At 39.7% G+C, this 16,239-nt stretch overlaps 1 protein-coding gene across 6 annotated transcripts in view; it reads left to right on the top strand.

Moving 5' to 3' along the window:
* The window catches only part of ENOX1 (ecto-NOX disulfide-thiol exchanger 1), a 730,917-nt gene that overhangs the window by 565,349 nt on the left and 149,329 nt on the right, over window positions 1-16,239 (top strand). For all 6 annotated transcript variants that reach the window (XM_053563923.1, XM_053563922.1, XM_053563921.1 and 3 more), the window contains one exon: window positions 7,021-7,233. In XM_053563923.1, the coding sequence (XP_053419898.1) occupies window positions 7,021-7,233 (213 nt within the window). The remainder of the gene's footprint in view (window positions 1-7,020; window positions 7,234-16,239) is intronic.

The raw sequence follows: 16,239 nt of genomic DNA, 5'->3' as shown, positions 1-16,239 counted from the left end.
GTGTGTTTAACACAAGACCATCCACCCCTAGAGGAACCTTGTGTTTTGGACGGTAGAAGGAAGAGATTGATTAGACAGTGAGGAAGGATTATATCCTAATTCACTGGGGATTTCTCTTGGCTACAGCATTTAAAAGTTCTTGTGTGCTTTCCCCACCTTCATATAATCTTTCACTGTGTGATGAAGAGTTTCTATCTGCGTCAGGTGAAGTTCTGACAAAACATTGTGGGCAGTGCCCTTGGGAGTCCCTGATGTGTCATCAAGAATACAGTCCTCCTGGGATCAGCCTTCTTATTTCCAGAGGACTAGACTCTTATCTGCATATGGAATGGCCCAGTGTCTGCCTGCCACGGGGAGGAAAGGGTGGAAGTAGTACTGGCATTTTGCTGAGAAGGTTGTCAATATTTATGTTCTGTGAAAGTAAAAATCAATAATGTTATGAGCCAAGTGGAGGTTCCATTAGCTGAAAGCCAGGCTTCCTTCTTAGGGCAAGAGAAATATGAAACGCAGGACCCTGTCTGAGAATTACTTCCTTAGATGTCAATGACCTTCATAGAGGTAAGATGGGCCATTTTATTTAGAAATATATTACTTGACCTTGAAGCAGGAATAATCAGTGCACTTTCATATTCCCCACCCTTATTAATTTTCTCATTTTTACGGATAACTAAATAGCTGGAGAGAGTGTATGTGTTGGGGTGGAAGGGAGCATTATCCGTTTGTGTAGACTTTTATGCCATCTTTGATTTGGTTAATTGATGTGCAGTTAACTGAGCAGCCAGAAAATGGAAGCTTGTTCAGGGACATGCAGTTCCACATTTTGGGAATGTGGCAACAGTATTGCTTCAACCATCTTGGTATTTCAAAATCCACTTAGACCAATAGGGGACTAAGGGTGAGCATTTTCAGCAATTTTCAGGTATTATCAGAGCCAGAGTCAGTGACAGTAGTATAGACACATCATGCACTGTGTTTGTATGTGTGTGTCTGCATTTCTTTCTAAAGAAAAGTGTTCTAGAATATCTTCCTTTATTTTTTTATTTTCTCTGTTCAAATATGGAATCTTCCCTCCTGTTGCTCCTTTACAGATCTAGCCATAAATAATGGTACTATATCACACCAAAGCTTCATATTCAGTGTCCACAGGCTGGCTTTTAACCCATCTGTTGTTCTGAACTTCAGGCCAGGAGCTCCCACTATACACAAAGAAGAAGGAGAGAACTGCTTACCCCTTGGTTCTTCCCATCATTATCTACACATCAGTTTGACTAAAATCCACCAATTTCCCACCTTGCTGTGGCACACCCTGAAGTTTCAGATATGACTATAGCATGGGCATTGCCTTTAAGGAGCTTGCAGTCCAATGGTTATTAAAGGATATTCTGGCAATACAATCACAACTGTCCTACATATATAAAATGAGCATGTGTCAATGAGGAAACCAGTAAGATGTTAGAATTGATTCAAAGGAAAATTAGCCTTATAAAGATTTAAGTTTGCTACTGAATACAAATTCATTTGCCTTGTTACAGAGAAGAATTGTTTGTGTTGTTATCACTGTTTCTGCAATTTATGTTCTTTTCCTGCAGAGTTGTAAAGCAGGCTTGTCAAAAACTATTGGCTAGTCAAAACCTAGTCCAAAACGAGGTCACACCCCTATATGATGGGGTCACACACCTATATGAAGAAAAAATTGTGAGGGCTAGTTCTAGTTCATGCCCAGTGGTCCATTGAAGCATCTGACGACATCTCTATGCCCATTCTCAATCCTTGGACACTTCTGTTTTTCCTGGATAGGGATAACAGCTATTCTGTAATTGGGAGTGGCAAATTTAGGGGCAGGGTCTTACAAAGGTCCTAAGAATCCTATTAGATCCTTTTGATATTCTCTATCATTTCAGCTGCTACTTTCTATTTGAGGTTTTCATTCTCTCTTAAGTTCCGTTAGTTCCTAACCAGTTTCCCTGGCTTTCATTGAGTCCTTCCTTCCAGTGTTTCTCAAACTTGAATGTGCCTATATATTATAACAAATCACCTGGAGTAAGATGCAGATTCCTAGTCAGGAGGTGTGGGAAAGGGGGATCTGCACTGTAACAAGCTCCCAAATGATGCTCATGCATGTGATTTTTGAATAGCAAAGTTTTGCCTGTATGCAATTTGTTAATGCCTACTAAATGCCAGGTGCTAATAAACAGAGAGAGGTTGACAAAGTCTGTAATAAACAGAAATGGAAGAGATGGGCATGGATTCAGGTGGTGACACTCAATGATAAGAGATAATTGTATAGTATTATTTATTCTTCACGAAGCTGAACAATGGTTATTATCTTCCTAGAATTAAAAATGCTTTTAAGAACATTTTTGAGTTATTTGGTTACTACAGAAGGATCTACTTCTGTGGGATTATCTGATGACTTTTTCACTTTCACTACCAGTGATAAGGATCTCAGAGGCCTAAAATATAAAAGAATAATCCCACTTAATTGTTAGGAGAACATTTATCTCTGGTAGACATGCCATAGGTGAAAATGCTCTTTAACATGAAATTTAAGTGTTTATTATCAACTATGAAGCTTTCCAACTTTTAACCATAAAATTGACAGCTTTCCATTACTAATCACTACAAATCTATCAGAAACACACTAGTTCCTTCTTATCCTCAGGAATACATTACAAGTTTCCCCCACCCCCACCCCAGTGGATTTTGAAACCGTGTCTAGTAATAAAACATATATATATATACTATGCATGAACTTCTTTTTCCTTCCTCACAGTTTCACGGGTAAAAGAAAAGACACATTCTTACTCTAAATTTTAGCATCCTTAAAATGCATTTTTTTCTTTATTAAATGTGGAACTTTTTACATAAAGAATGTACTTTAAGGTTTGTCTTTGGCATATCCAAATTGTCAGTATGACTGATTTTGTGCTTTAGGGCTATTATTAAGTGAAATAAAGGTGACTTGAACACGAGCACTGCTATGCCATTATAGTTGAGCCCATAACCAGGATGTCTGCTAAGAGACTCACAGGCAAGAAGCATAGACAACATGGATATTTGGATAAGGGATGATTCACTTCCCATGGAGTAGAGTGAAGCAGCAAGAGATGTCCTCATGTTATTCAGAATGGTGTGCAACTTAAGCCTTACGAACTGTTTATTTCTGGAATTTTTAATATTTTCACATTGCAAATGACCATGGTTGACTGAGACCTGGAGTAACTGAAACTATGGCAAAGGTGGGGCTGGGGGTGTACTTTATCCATGGTTTTCTGTAGAATGTAATAAAATATAAACTGCAAAGGGAAAAACTCAGTGACCAGAAGATTGAACTGTGTTTTGGAAGTTCTATTCTCGTGTTAATGCCGCTCAGAACTGGAGACACATCCATAAACCAGCAAGTACTGGGGCAGAGTGATGAATGCTTTAATAGCAAGGTGCGTAGGGAATAGTAAAGAGACACCTAATTCATCCTAAGGTTGGCGAAAAGTTTCCTGTACAAAAGGCCACCTTAGCTGAATCTTCAGGGGAAATTAGTGGCTGGCTAGGGCAGCAGGAAATGTGATGGCCCCTTGGGTGAGTCCACAGCATGTGTGCATGCAAGGAGACAGGCCAATGGTGTTCAACAAAAGGGCATATAGCAAAGAAATAATGCAAATCGGAGAGGAAGACCAGAGAAATAACTTTTGCAATGACCGGAGTGTGATGTTGTAAGGACCCTGATTAGAGAACATTGAGCAATTTTTTTTTTTTTTATTGTTGGGGATTCATTGAGGGTACAATAAGCCAGGTTACACTGATTGCAATTGTTAGGCAAAGTCCCTCTTGCAATCATGTCTTGCCCCCATAAAGTGTGACACACACCAAGGCCCCACCCCCCTCCCTCAATTTTTAATGAACAAGTGATTCGTATTCACTCCATAATATATCAATTTTCCCAATTCTTACTGTGGAAAAAGCACATCTGCACATTCTAGCTTCCAAACTTCATCCACAGTCAGAGTTATGCCTAAGCATGTTCGCAGAAAGTGTTTAGAATTCTTATAAGTGCGTCTTTGATGTGATTTTTATGAGCAGTGTTAATTTCTTTCCACATGAATAGCTTTAATAATGCTGCAATCTAAATCCTGTTTAAATTAGTTTATATTGTTTTCTGCTTTCTCAGTGATCTTTCCACTGAATACAAAATTGAATTTACATTTGGGTACTAAAAATGACCACTCCCAATATACTCCTGAAGCCATCCAGAAGGAGTTACTGGCTTAGTCTTAATTAATATAAATTAAAGTCACTTCTTACATGGCAACAAATATTGACTAGAGTTACCAAGCATGCCTTAACTAATGTTTTTTAAATTTAATTTGAATGTCAGTGCATCAATCATACCTCGGCCTGCCAGTTTCAGAAAATTCAGAAATGAAGATGAAATTGGGAGTTTTCAAAACTATATTCTTTTAAGCTAATGGAATTCTGCTTACCAGTTAACACGTAAGAAAATCTCTTGGCTACTTACTTTTTAAGTAGTGTATTTTCAGTGGCTTAATCCTAAGAATGTTGTTTCCGTTTTCTGAAAACTGTAATCTGCTGGTGAATTTATGCTCTAGGTTTAGGAATAAAGATCAATAAAATGTGGTTTTCAGATCATTTGAGCAAACATAAATTTTAAAAATTCAAGTATATTCTTCCTGATAATAAGTTAGTCTATGTGTGAACTAAGTGACTATGAGCAAGAAAAGGAGAAACTGCCAGCGTATGAGGGAAGTAAAGAAGAGCAGCATTACTCTCTCCTTGTACACTATGACAAAAGTGTTAAGAATTTTTCTTTCTCTGTGTTATGTAGAGACGAAAGTCACAGCAAAGAGGAAAAATAGTACATGAAGAGAATAGTGTTCTCTTTTTTGTTGTTATTTTTTAAGAGAGGGTGGGGAAAGATTCCGATTTCTTATAAGTATTAGGTTTATTTCTGCTGTCTATTCCGAGGTCCATTCTCCTAACATATATTGTCAGGGAAAGAGGTAGAGAGCGTGGAGCGAGGTGAAATTTATTCTGCCTGTAACGGTCGCAGTGGGCCTCTCACAAACATAATGCTAAATTATGGGCCTCTCCATGGGCTGAACGTAATGTTAAGTTGTATGATGGATTTTATCTTATACAAGCCGCTTCGGTCCATGAAATGAGATAAGAAACCATGGTAGCTGGAGTTCACTGAGGGATGAACTTAGACTGAAATTCCAGAGTTAACAAAATTTTACCAGCCAGCTACAATACTGAATAAATGTGCTGTCTGCCTATGGGTTGATATTTTCGAGGAAACTTGAGCCTTTCACTGGTAGTGTTCTGTGGGCGTTCCCAGCCAGTTAGCTCCTCTTAAAGTGTGAGGGCAGAGGGATCAGTTTTGGCTCGGAAAAAAAGCTCTGATCCCCAATCCAGAAGGCCACTGTATAGTAGGAAAGGGCCTGGAATATCCTGGCTGACCAGGGGCCGTGTCAGTCCTGGAGAAAGCAAAGCACCACACAGGACCTTGTGTGAGGCTGGGTCCTGCCATGTTTCAGTGCATGTATCTCCTCACCAAATAGCAACCGCATGGGAAAGTTGTGGCTTGGTCTGGGAGGGGGCCTTTGGGAGAAGAGGTACTGAAGATAGCACCCTATAACATTTACAAAGCACTCTGCAAATGGAAGGCTTTTTTATACTGTGTAAAATTCTGTTGTATTAGTAATTACACAATGGTTGATTTTAAAAATCTGGAGAGTAAAAGAAAACAAAATTCTTTCATCAAACATGGATCAGCCTCTGTTCACCTTGATTATATATGTGTTTATTACATATGTGAACATGCATAAGGATATCTCTGATATTTCCCCATTGGAGGAGACAGTACCTGGCACATGATAGGGACTCACAATATGTCAATGAAGGGGTAAGTATCTAAATCTTCTGGTCTAATTTTGCTGCTGATCTTTAGAATTCGGAGCCTACATAGTTCAGTTGTAAAAAATACAGGATGTTTTCTCCTAAATCACATTTTCCAGTAGTAGAAAAATGTAAGTGAAAAGCTTCTTGTTTCAAAGTTGCCTAGAAAATATGCGATGAGCCTTCAGCAGTAGTTGGATCGATTAATGTTGTAATAACTGACAAATAACTTCCAGCTCTAATTAACTTAATCACCTTCTAGCTAGCTTTATCGCCACCTCCAAGCCACACAACACAGGTTTTTTCCAGTAACCATTTCCAAATAGGCAAGTCTATTTGTTTTCTATCAAATAGACTTTATTGCTTATTTATAGGTGGAACATTTCTTCCCATTTCCTATGCCCCCAGCTCACCTGCACTCACCCTCGGAAGATGTCGATAAGTCATCTAAAGCAAGCCCTGACCACCGCAGAGAACATGTCCTTTTTTGTGGAAAACAAGGAACAAAAAAATATTCTTTATTTCAGCCTAATTAAATTGGTACCTTAGCTCTAAAATGAAATTAGTTTTGAACTACAGTAGAACAAAAATTGACTAATTCCTACTACCTGCCTTGGGGACAATATCTTAGTTATAACCGATTTTAAAATAACTTAATGTCTTCCACATTTTAACACTAACTCAGTGATCCTGTACATCAAAAACTGATATTACTATAATATAATATTTATGATAAAGGAATAAATTAAGTGGAGCCTAAATAGGTTAATAACAGGTTTTTATTGAGTTACTCTTAAGAAAGAAAAAATCAAAAAAAATTGGAAGAATGAGGATGTAGCTTATTTTTTAAAAACGCCTAGAACAAATCTCTGAAAATTAAGCTCACAGGGTTGGCAGATTATAGTGTGAACCTCTTGGGTGGTTCATGGAGTTAGATGAGAAAAGAGACACTAAGTAATCAGCAGTCACTCTCAGGGAAGCTAATTTGTCAAATTCTGAAACTATATCCCTTAGAATGGAGCGTGCTCTGTCTCTTCAGAGGAACCAGAATACAGTATATTTTTCTCACATCGGCATGATTTGTACTCGGTGCTTTTGCATTTCCAGATGATAGCAAGTTTTCAGAGGCTATCACAGTGCTACTCTCCTGGATTGAGCGAGGGGAAGTGAATCGGCGTTCTGCAAATCAATTCTATTCCATGGTGCAGTCGGCCAACAGCCACGTCCGCCGGCTAATGAATGAGAAGGCTACCCATGAGCAAGAGATGGAGGAAGCCAAGGAGAATTTTAAAAATGCCTTAACCGGGATCCTCACTCAATGTAAGTAAACTTTTGGGGGCCATCTCTTTTGTTGTGATTCTTGCCTTTTCTTTTTTATTCATTTGAATTTTTTCATTTGGGGGTAAGTAGTTCAATAATCTCCCATTTTACTCCATATTGAATGGCAAACTTCATAACCTATTTCATGTTCTGTGGCAACTTGGAGGAACACGGACCCTGCCCTGTGAGCTTACTTCTCAAGGTGAGCAACATTTCTGTAGCTTTTCCTCAGATCATCAATCCTGGCCACCAGGGCAGGGCAGCTAGATGCACCAGTGCCTGCTGGACCCACCACAGCTCCTACCACACACACAGCTACTCCTGCAAGTCCACACAGACCCCTCTGTCCTCCTAGTGCTGGAGGAGAAAGCAGACCTGAACATGTTTTCCCAGTGCTGGAGGAAAAAGCAGACCTGAACATGTTTTCCCTGGGCTCTGTTTAGAAAGAAGTTGCAGTCAGAAAAACTCCTTCCCAGGATCTTTTATTTGAGATGAGCTTTGACTATCAACACGGGCAACTCAAGAGTCCAGACTTTTGTCCTCTCTTCATTCAGAAAGCAAATTGCCTTAACTACTTAACGCTGGTAATTTTTTGTGCATAAATTGTAAATTGATGAAGGGGTGTAAGTGGGGCTTTCCCATAGAACAATAATCAGGGCTCTATTTTAAAAAAAAAGGCATATATTTTTTCTAATGGGCATTCCGTGTCTGTTGTTAAAGTCAGTGGCATAATGCGTTACAGCTGTCGATATTCTCTTGCTTAGTGAAAGCTGATGGATGACGCTGTAACAATTCAGTGCTCCGTTCCACACCAGGTGCAGGGGCCCACACACAACAGTGGCATGTGCGAGTTATATATTTATTCTATGGATAAGCATTATTTTCAGTGGGATAGTATGCCAAAATACCTGTCACCTCTTTCATCAGAATAAACCCAAGGAATGATGTGTCCATTAGGATGGAATGAAAGAAGAACATGTAAACCAGAATCTTAAATGTAAAGGAATCTTACATGACTCTGTTATCAAAAGACAGTTTTTACAGAGGCATAGCATATAACAAACGTAAACTCTGATAAGTGACCAAATATCCCCTATGAAACAAATTGGTGGTTTAAAAAAAAGGAATAGGAAAAATAGAACTACTCTGTCTCACTCAGACCACCTGGAGGAATGAGTTTCTAACTAAGTGCAAATGTCTGGCGACTCTAAAAAATAGGGTTATTAAAGATAGAATAAACTAAACTAATATTGATGCCAGGTTTTAAAGGAGAGAAGTGGTGGATGGGGGAAGGTAAGGGTGAATTGAGTAGAGGATTGGGTAGAGAAAAGGGAGAGAAAGCAGGGAAAACAAGTGTAATAACGCAATTCCCTACAAAGTTATGGCAAGAGCTGTATGCCTGAACAGTAGTGCTCACCAGCATCAGTCTTAAATTCTCACCTCACAGGTAAGAGTCAACCCTGTTCCCTAACAATGAAGATGGGAAGGCAGCCACAGGTCAGAATAGGAAAGAATTTAGTTTTGTTTGACAATAACTATTGACAAAGGAGCCTATTAAAAATGAGGCCCCTGTGACATGGCTGAACGAACACAGCATGCCTACCTGTCATCATATAGATGTAAGTCAGCCTGCATTTGAAACAAGTGAGAGAGACAAAAAAGGAGTAGTAGTCCAAATATTAGCTTTGTATTACTGATAGCAGCCAAAGTGGAAAATAAGATTGAGACAGGAAGCAATAACTGGCTTCCTGGTGCTGGACCTGGGGGCTGAGCATGCAGCCTCAGGCAGCACTGAAGACCACAGGCCTTGTGCCCTGGAGCCCACACCTGAACACCTGGGCACAGGAGGAGAGGACCGGAACAAGCACTCTCTCCAGGCAGGCTGGCTCACTCACTCCTGAGTGGGAGTAAATGAAGGGAGAGTGGGGAGCCAGGAAAATCCCGTGTCAGAAACCATAAGAGTGGAGATGGCTGTAATAGACACCACCGAGGCACTACACCTTGGAAATGTCATAAATGACATGTAATTTGCATGTAATCTTCAAACTTGGTCCCTCTTCTGGTTTTTCCTTCCTATTTTAATAATTTCTTAAGCCAGTGTCTTATGAGTGCATTTTACACCCACCATCTCCCACCTTCAACCCCCCCCATCTAGGCCCCAAGGAGTCCGTGGTTTCTACCTTCAGAAATGTACTGCTATTTGGTCCCCTTTCTTTCATTTTAGCTGCCACCACTCAAGTTCATCCAGGCTGCCCCAACTACTATGATTGCCTGGTATGGCAGTTATGGTGTCCCTTATGAGTAACAGAAAACTCCACCAAACTATATCTTTAATTAAACAAGTGGAGTTTTTTTTTCCTTCTTTACACATGGTAAAATCCAGAAATAAGTGGTGTTGGCAATTATCCAGTGATATAAGGCTGTCTAGGCTGAAGTTTCTCTGATGGTACTAATTTTCCTGAATAATTGTCAATGGCTGCTGCTGATCCTGCCATCACATCATCTTTTTTCAGGATGAAATCACAGTTTAAAAAAAGGGAAGAAAACAGCAGGAAGGAGTTGCATTATTATTATTATACCAAGAAAGAAAAACTAGCCCAAAGATCCACAACAGACTTCTACATATGTCTCATTATGCAGAATTATTACACATGGTGTGCCTTACTACAAGGAAAGTGGGAGATATAATCTTTGAGTGGGGCCATTGCTTTCCAGAATATGATTAGGAATCTCATAGTAAGGGGAGAATGGCTACAGGGAAAGATTTTTCAATTTCTGCCATACACAATGCTTCCTTTTCCAATTTTACTCCAGTTCAATTTGTTTTTTACACACCATCTGCTATAAATCATAATCATGTCTTCCCCACCGTTATCCCTGAGTAGCTTCACTTTGTGCTAGCAGTAGTATTCACTGCCCCAGCCTACAGAGTTCCCTGTGCCTGCCTCTCTGGCACCAGTTTTGATCATCTCCATTGGCCCCCCTCCTGAGCCCAGAAGAGCTTATTCTCACCTCCAAGCTGTCACACCTTCCATTCCCTCTGTCTAGTGTGCCGTTCCCCCTGCCTTTGCATGCTTGACTCCTTCTCATTTTTTAGGCCTTGAATAAAAAGTCACCCCTTCAGAGATGTCTTTCTGGTTCACCCTCTTCTAGTAGAGTCACTGTCATTATAGCTTTTTAAGGTCCTTTATAACTCTTAACCAAATGTGTAGCATATTCATGACATACATGTACCTACTTTTAATAATTATAGTTGACATCGCAAAGAAAGAGCATATCTTTTTTATCCATCCATATATATTCAAATGCCCAAAACATAAAAATATTCGACAAGTGAGTGAATGATGGATAAGTAAGTGAATGAATGAGTAATAGCAAGGCAGGCAGGAAACCTGAAATGGTGAGTTCAGAAATTTCTGATGACCTCATTGAATAGTTTGGCACTGGTGTTTGCACTATTGGCAGGTCATGGGGTTTCAACTTGCATGTTTAACGAAGCAAATTGAAAGAAGAGCTCAGTAGCTATGCTTTTATTGGAAACCACACTTTACCAGACACTTGGTGGCAGACTAGGGCATATTAGGAGAGCTGGGGTGAAAGAGTCAACAAAAGAATTAATCCTGTAGTACCACCAATTGTAACTGCCTGACAACCTTTACATTTACTATCTACCTGTTGTTGTTTTGCGAGTCTCCCTCAGCCCCATAATTTGATTCTGGGAGGTATTTCTGCAGTCGGCAAATATCAGCAGAGAGTGTGAAAAATCCCACAGTGCTGGCTAAGGGCCCAATTCTCAATGATAATGCCTAACTACACGTCACACAAGCAACACTTCAACAGTTAAATGAATTAGGCTACGAAGTTTTGTCTCATCCACTGTATTTACCTTCCTTCTCACCAACCAGCTACCCTCCTCTTTAAGCATCCAGGCAATTTTTTTCAGGGAGAGCACAAGGAGCAAGATGCAGAAAACACTTCCCCAGAATCCATCAAATCCCAAAACAGGGATTTTTGAGCTGCAGGAAGAAACAAAACTTATTTCTCTTTGGCAACAATGTTGATTGTAATGGTTCCTATTTTGATTAATAAAGATGTGTTTGAGGCTAGTTATAAGGTTTTAAAATTTATGGCTCAAAACCATGATTACTTTTGCACCAACTTAAGAATTAAGCCTGGGAGTCAGAACAGGAAGATTGCATATCTCATTTAGCACCCTCAGGATTTTCCAGTCTCTTCTGTGTGTGTTTACAAAGACGACTACTCCCTAGAGATGAAGGGTAAGCAAATCCTGCCATCCCCGGTCAAAACATTTGCAGTAACTTGACTAACCTGGTAGATATGTACATATTTCAGCATCCTGTCCTGAGGTTCCCTCTCTCTGGTGGAGTTATAGTTCTGTTTCCCAACTACATTTTGTGCTTTCTGTAGCTCCATTCAATGTGACAAGGTGAGTTTAGTCTCAGTATTGTGGGGCTGCTTCCTTGACAATAACTGCCAAAGTCCACTGTGATTGACACATTTGCTGCACATTCCAAAAGCAGAACCAGTCACACCCCATTTGTCTGCATTGATATTCCTGGCAAAGGCCACAGGAATCACATTTTGGCTTCCTCACTTAGAATGAGATTGAGGATTGTTAAATGTGAATATTCAGGAATGGTGTCTCAGCTTTCCTTCCCTGGGGTAACAGAAAATACCCAGATTATTCTGATGGTCTCTCCCACATAGAAGATCCACATGTGGTCAGTGCCATTCTTTGGGCATTCCATGGCAGCCTGTCCACTAAGCAGCCAAGTGTGTCGTGAAGTTGTGAGGCAGTTTGCCTGCAGGAATACTGGCAGACTAGCTGGTTAGAGCAACTTCCAGGAAAGTTCAAGTACATTGTGAAGCTCAAAGACTGGTAAAAGCATATGGGTCCCTTTATAGATTTTGCTGGAAATAGCTAGTTGGTTAAACAGGACAAGCGCAACTTGAGGCGTGTGTCCATGAGCTGGATGAAATGCATCTCCTTCCCTTGCTGGTCATACTTGTCCTCGCTTTCATTTGGAAAGTTTCCATCTGCTCAAATGGTTGGCCTAAATTGCTGTCTAGCCATCAAGGAGAAAGAAAGCTGAGATGCTATTCCTGAATTTCAGTGCATAACAAAAATTTATTCTTCAAAAAAAAATTAAGAACCTTTAATAATAGCATAAAGAAAAAGTTGTGGTTTATTTCTAGGTCTCTATCAAAGGTCTCTATCAAAGTCCAGCAGTCATGGCCACACTGGGCCCTCCAGATCCCCAAGTACAGCCCCTCAACCGAATCCAAACTTCACAGAATAAATCCCTTTACTAAATTTGGATTCAGTCTATATGCGGAATGCCACACTAAAGGATCCTGAAGGCCACATGTGGCCCCAAGGCTGCAGGTTCCCCACCCTCAGTAAGTTCTAACCTTTTTCATATCTCTGGCTTTCACCCCAGGACAGCTATTAAATAGAAACGATAGCTGTTCTTTTTATGGAAGCCTTGACTTAAAGTGTCAAGGGGCAGCAGCTAAACCCAACCAGGAGTTTGGGGAGTACACATCTGCTCACTTCTGTTTGGGGTAAATATTTACTTCTGATCATGGATGTACAGTTATCAAAAACGTTAGATGAAGACAGTGTCTGTCCTGATGTGGCACCTGGGATTTTCTCCTCCCTCCTGGGCCAGATGGATAGATCGCATTTGCTAGATGTAGAAGAGAGACTTTCGGGGTTTGATCTCCTTTGCTTTTTAAAAATTGATACTTCATAGGAACTCCCCAAAGGCCTGCCCACTTTCAATTTTTCAGTTATAAGCAAAACTTGTCATTTCAAAGCTCAGACAGGAGTTGTTTATAAACTTCAGGAAGCATGTACCACTGCATTCAGTGATTAGTATGCATGCCAAGATGATCAAGTGTGCATGCCTTGTTACAACACACACATATCTAATAAAAATTTAGACACTCCATGATTGTCCCACTTTGATGCTTTCCCAATGTGCTTCCTGGTAAGAGAGAAGAGAGAGAAGGGGGCAAAGTGGAGAAAAGGCAAATAGGAAAGTAGACAGCAGTGAAGGGTTAATTAATATTAATTTAAAAATATGTGCCATAAATATAATGAGCATGAATAAAACAAGAGAATTTTATAATGTCAGGGATATGAGGGACCTTAGAGACTATCTGGGCCAAACCCTCTCATTTTGCAGAGGAGGAAACTGAGGCTCAGGGAATAGACATCAGAGGCCATGGTTGTTTAGCAATTTATGGGCAAATTAGAACCAAGGCTCTAGGCTCCTTGTATAATTTGCTTTTCAACACTGTATGTGGGTTGATTCTTTTTTTTCATGAAAAATGAATATTATCAGAAAGAGTATTATAACTATAAATGTATAGTTGAAGGAGTGTCTGGTGTCACACTGAATATAAATGCTGCTATCTGGGAAGAAAATGAAGTTGTTGCTTCTAGCACTACCCTCTTCCCTACCTCAACACACTCACATTGCCTCCCTTGCCAAAAATATTTTCCCTCCTTCCAGTGCCAGAATTCCAGCCGCTTCTGTTTCACTCCCTCCAGGAAATCTATCTGTTATAGCCCCTAACCATCTCTTCTCCTCCTACCTTCTACAGCACTTGTTAAAACTATCTACTGGACTACTTAATTATTTTATGTGCATCAGGTTGTGTGTGTTTGCTTGTTTTTACCTCTGACAAGATTTTATGCTAAATAGAGATGTGAGCCACTAACTGTTCTCTTTTCTCACCTAACTGCACTGATTCTGACCCTGGTATAATTCTTGTAAGCATATGGGAGATCTCAATACAGGTGTTGGTTGTTGATTGATCATAGATGGAAATGAAGATGGCCTTGGAAATGGGACTAGAACCTAGTAACTATAGAACATATATTCTAAATTGTCTAAATAAATATATTCTAAATCTAAATATTCTAAATGTAAACCATGCTCAACAACTTTAATATACCATTCTCTTTAAAGTAGAACACATAGAATATACGTTAGTTGGGAATTTTAAGTAGTATGATAATATCATAGCACTGTTAATAGTGTTTTAACCTGGGGATTGGAAAGGTTAGATCTGTTATGCAATTTTGTTATATGCATTTGTGATAGGAAATGCCTCATCTTAGGTCTTAAAAATAGCAAGTGGTGGGGGAGACTTTTGACTAGGCATGAAGAGATCCTGGTTCTCATTCAATATGACACTAATTAGCTTTGTGACTTTAGAAAAGTCCTTTAAGCAATTGGAGTCTCCTTTTTCTCATATTGGTAATAAAAGAATTGGAAAGATAATACCTGAAGGTTTCTTCCCACCCTAAAAATACTGCAGTCTTTATCATGTGGACAATTAGAGCCTTAACATCTCTACATAGTTAAAAACAACAAGTACCTGCCAAGACCCAACCATGATGTGGAAAACTCCTAATATGATCACAGAACAGATGATAAGGTATTATTCCATGCAAATGTCCTGTCTGTGCCTTGCTGTGAAGGTTACTCCTGCCGGGCTGCTTTGTGAATTTTAAGCCACATTTTGACCCTGATAATGTGTGTATGGCACTGTACAGGTGCTGAACACTGGTCAGAATTACTGTCAGAGACGGCCGTGCAGTGCACTGACAGTTCTCTGCTGTCACGCCCCCATCTACCTTCTCCGCAAAAATCGTAAAAGCCTCAGGTGTTTGAATGAATGATTAAATTCATTGCACAAACATTTATCAAGTGCCAGCCTGTTTGCCAAGTGTTGAAGTGAAATGTGGGGGTTTATGATCTCTGTGTACTGTGATCCCCGTTTTAGGCAGATTGGTGTCCTCTTCCACATTTCTTCTGCCTAAGAAGCTCTTTCTGAAATCGTTTGCTTCTTGCGAGCATCTCAGCTAAACATTTTTTATTTCCACCAAGGGAAATTTGGCTTGTCTGTCCCCTGCTGTCGAAAAATAATTTTATGAAGTGTTAAAATGTTTTCCCATGTCTGTAGCAATCATTGCTAGAGTTCGTCCATGGGGAAAGAAATTCCCCACAAGTGCTTTAGCAACTCAACGAGTTTTCCATTTCTCCTCAAAATCATCCTGATGGCTATTTCTATGAATGTATTAAACATTGAAAACATTATTTTCATTTTAAAAAATAACTCTTTGGTGTCAGGGAATAAATGTCCAGAGAAAATGATTTTTATAAAAACTTCCAAATGAAAGATGAGCATAAAATGTTCTATTTACCAAAAGTAAAGGACACTAAAAGCCTGCCAGAACTAAAAGGTACCTTTTTGGACTCTGTCCTTTCAGTCTCACTGGAAATACATATATCAAATCAAATAATGATGTTAACATTTTTTTAAATTATTTTTAATGGTACTAAAATATACTCTGGGACAATAAAGAATTGTACAGGGCCACATTTCAAGATTTAACATAGTACATGTTGAATGAAATCCAGCAATTCAGAAAAGATACAACTTTTGGGTGCTAAAGATGAAGACTCTGCTACTTGGATTATGAGCCCACTTCTAGGACTGGAAAGGAAGCCGCTGCCCAGGGCCAAGGAAGGAGCACGTGTGCTGCTGGCAGCGGGGACTATGAGAAACAGTTTCTGAGCTACGCTGGAAAGAATCCACACACAAAAACATTTCTAACAAAAATTCTTTTAAAGCTGGGGCACTTTTAAACCGAAGGAAAGTAAAGTGTCAGTAAAGTTACTTTAAGGCAGAGATAATGTGTTCTTGACTCTTTGTGCAACTAAAAGAGGTGCAACTTGATGTTTGTGCTCCAGAAAAAGGAAACTGTTCCCAGGGAGACTCATGGAAGAGTGGCCGCAAAGTGAGAGGATTTCTTTCTGTGGAGGCTAACTGCCCCTTTTATAGCAGGGTAGTTGGATAACCTACAAAACCAAAAATAATTATTACCATTACTCCTTTGCTGCAAATGTTTACCAAGTCCTGTTCCAGAGGCTTCTGGAGCTAGAAAGGAGATTCGGGTCATCTAGT

This window comes from Nycticebus coucang, chromosome 15, assembly GCF_027406575.1.
Source record: "Nycticebus coucang isolate mNycCou1 chromosome 15, mNycCou1.pri, whole genome shotgun sequence".
NCBI lineage: Eukaryota > Metazoa > Chordata > Mammalia > Primates > Lorisidae > Nycticebus > Nycticebus coucang.
Note: the sequence above shows the minus strand (reverse complement) of the source record. Positions and strands in the feature narration are given on the sequence as shown.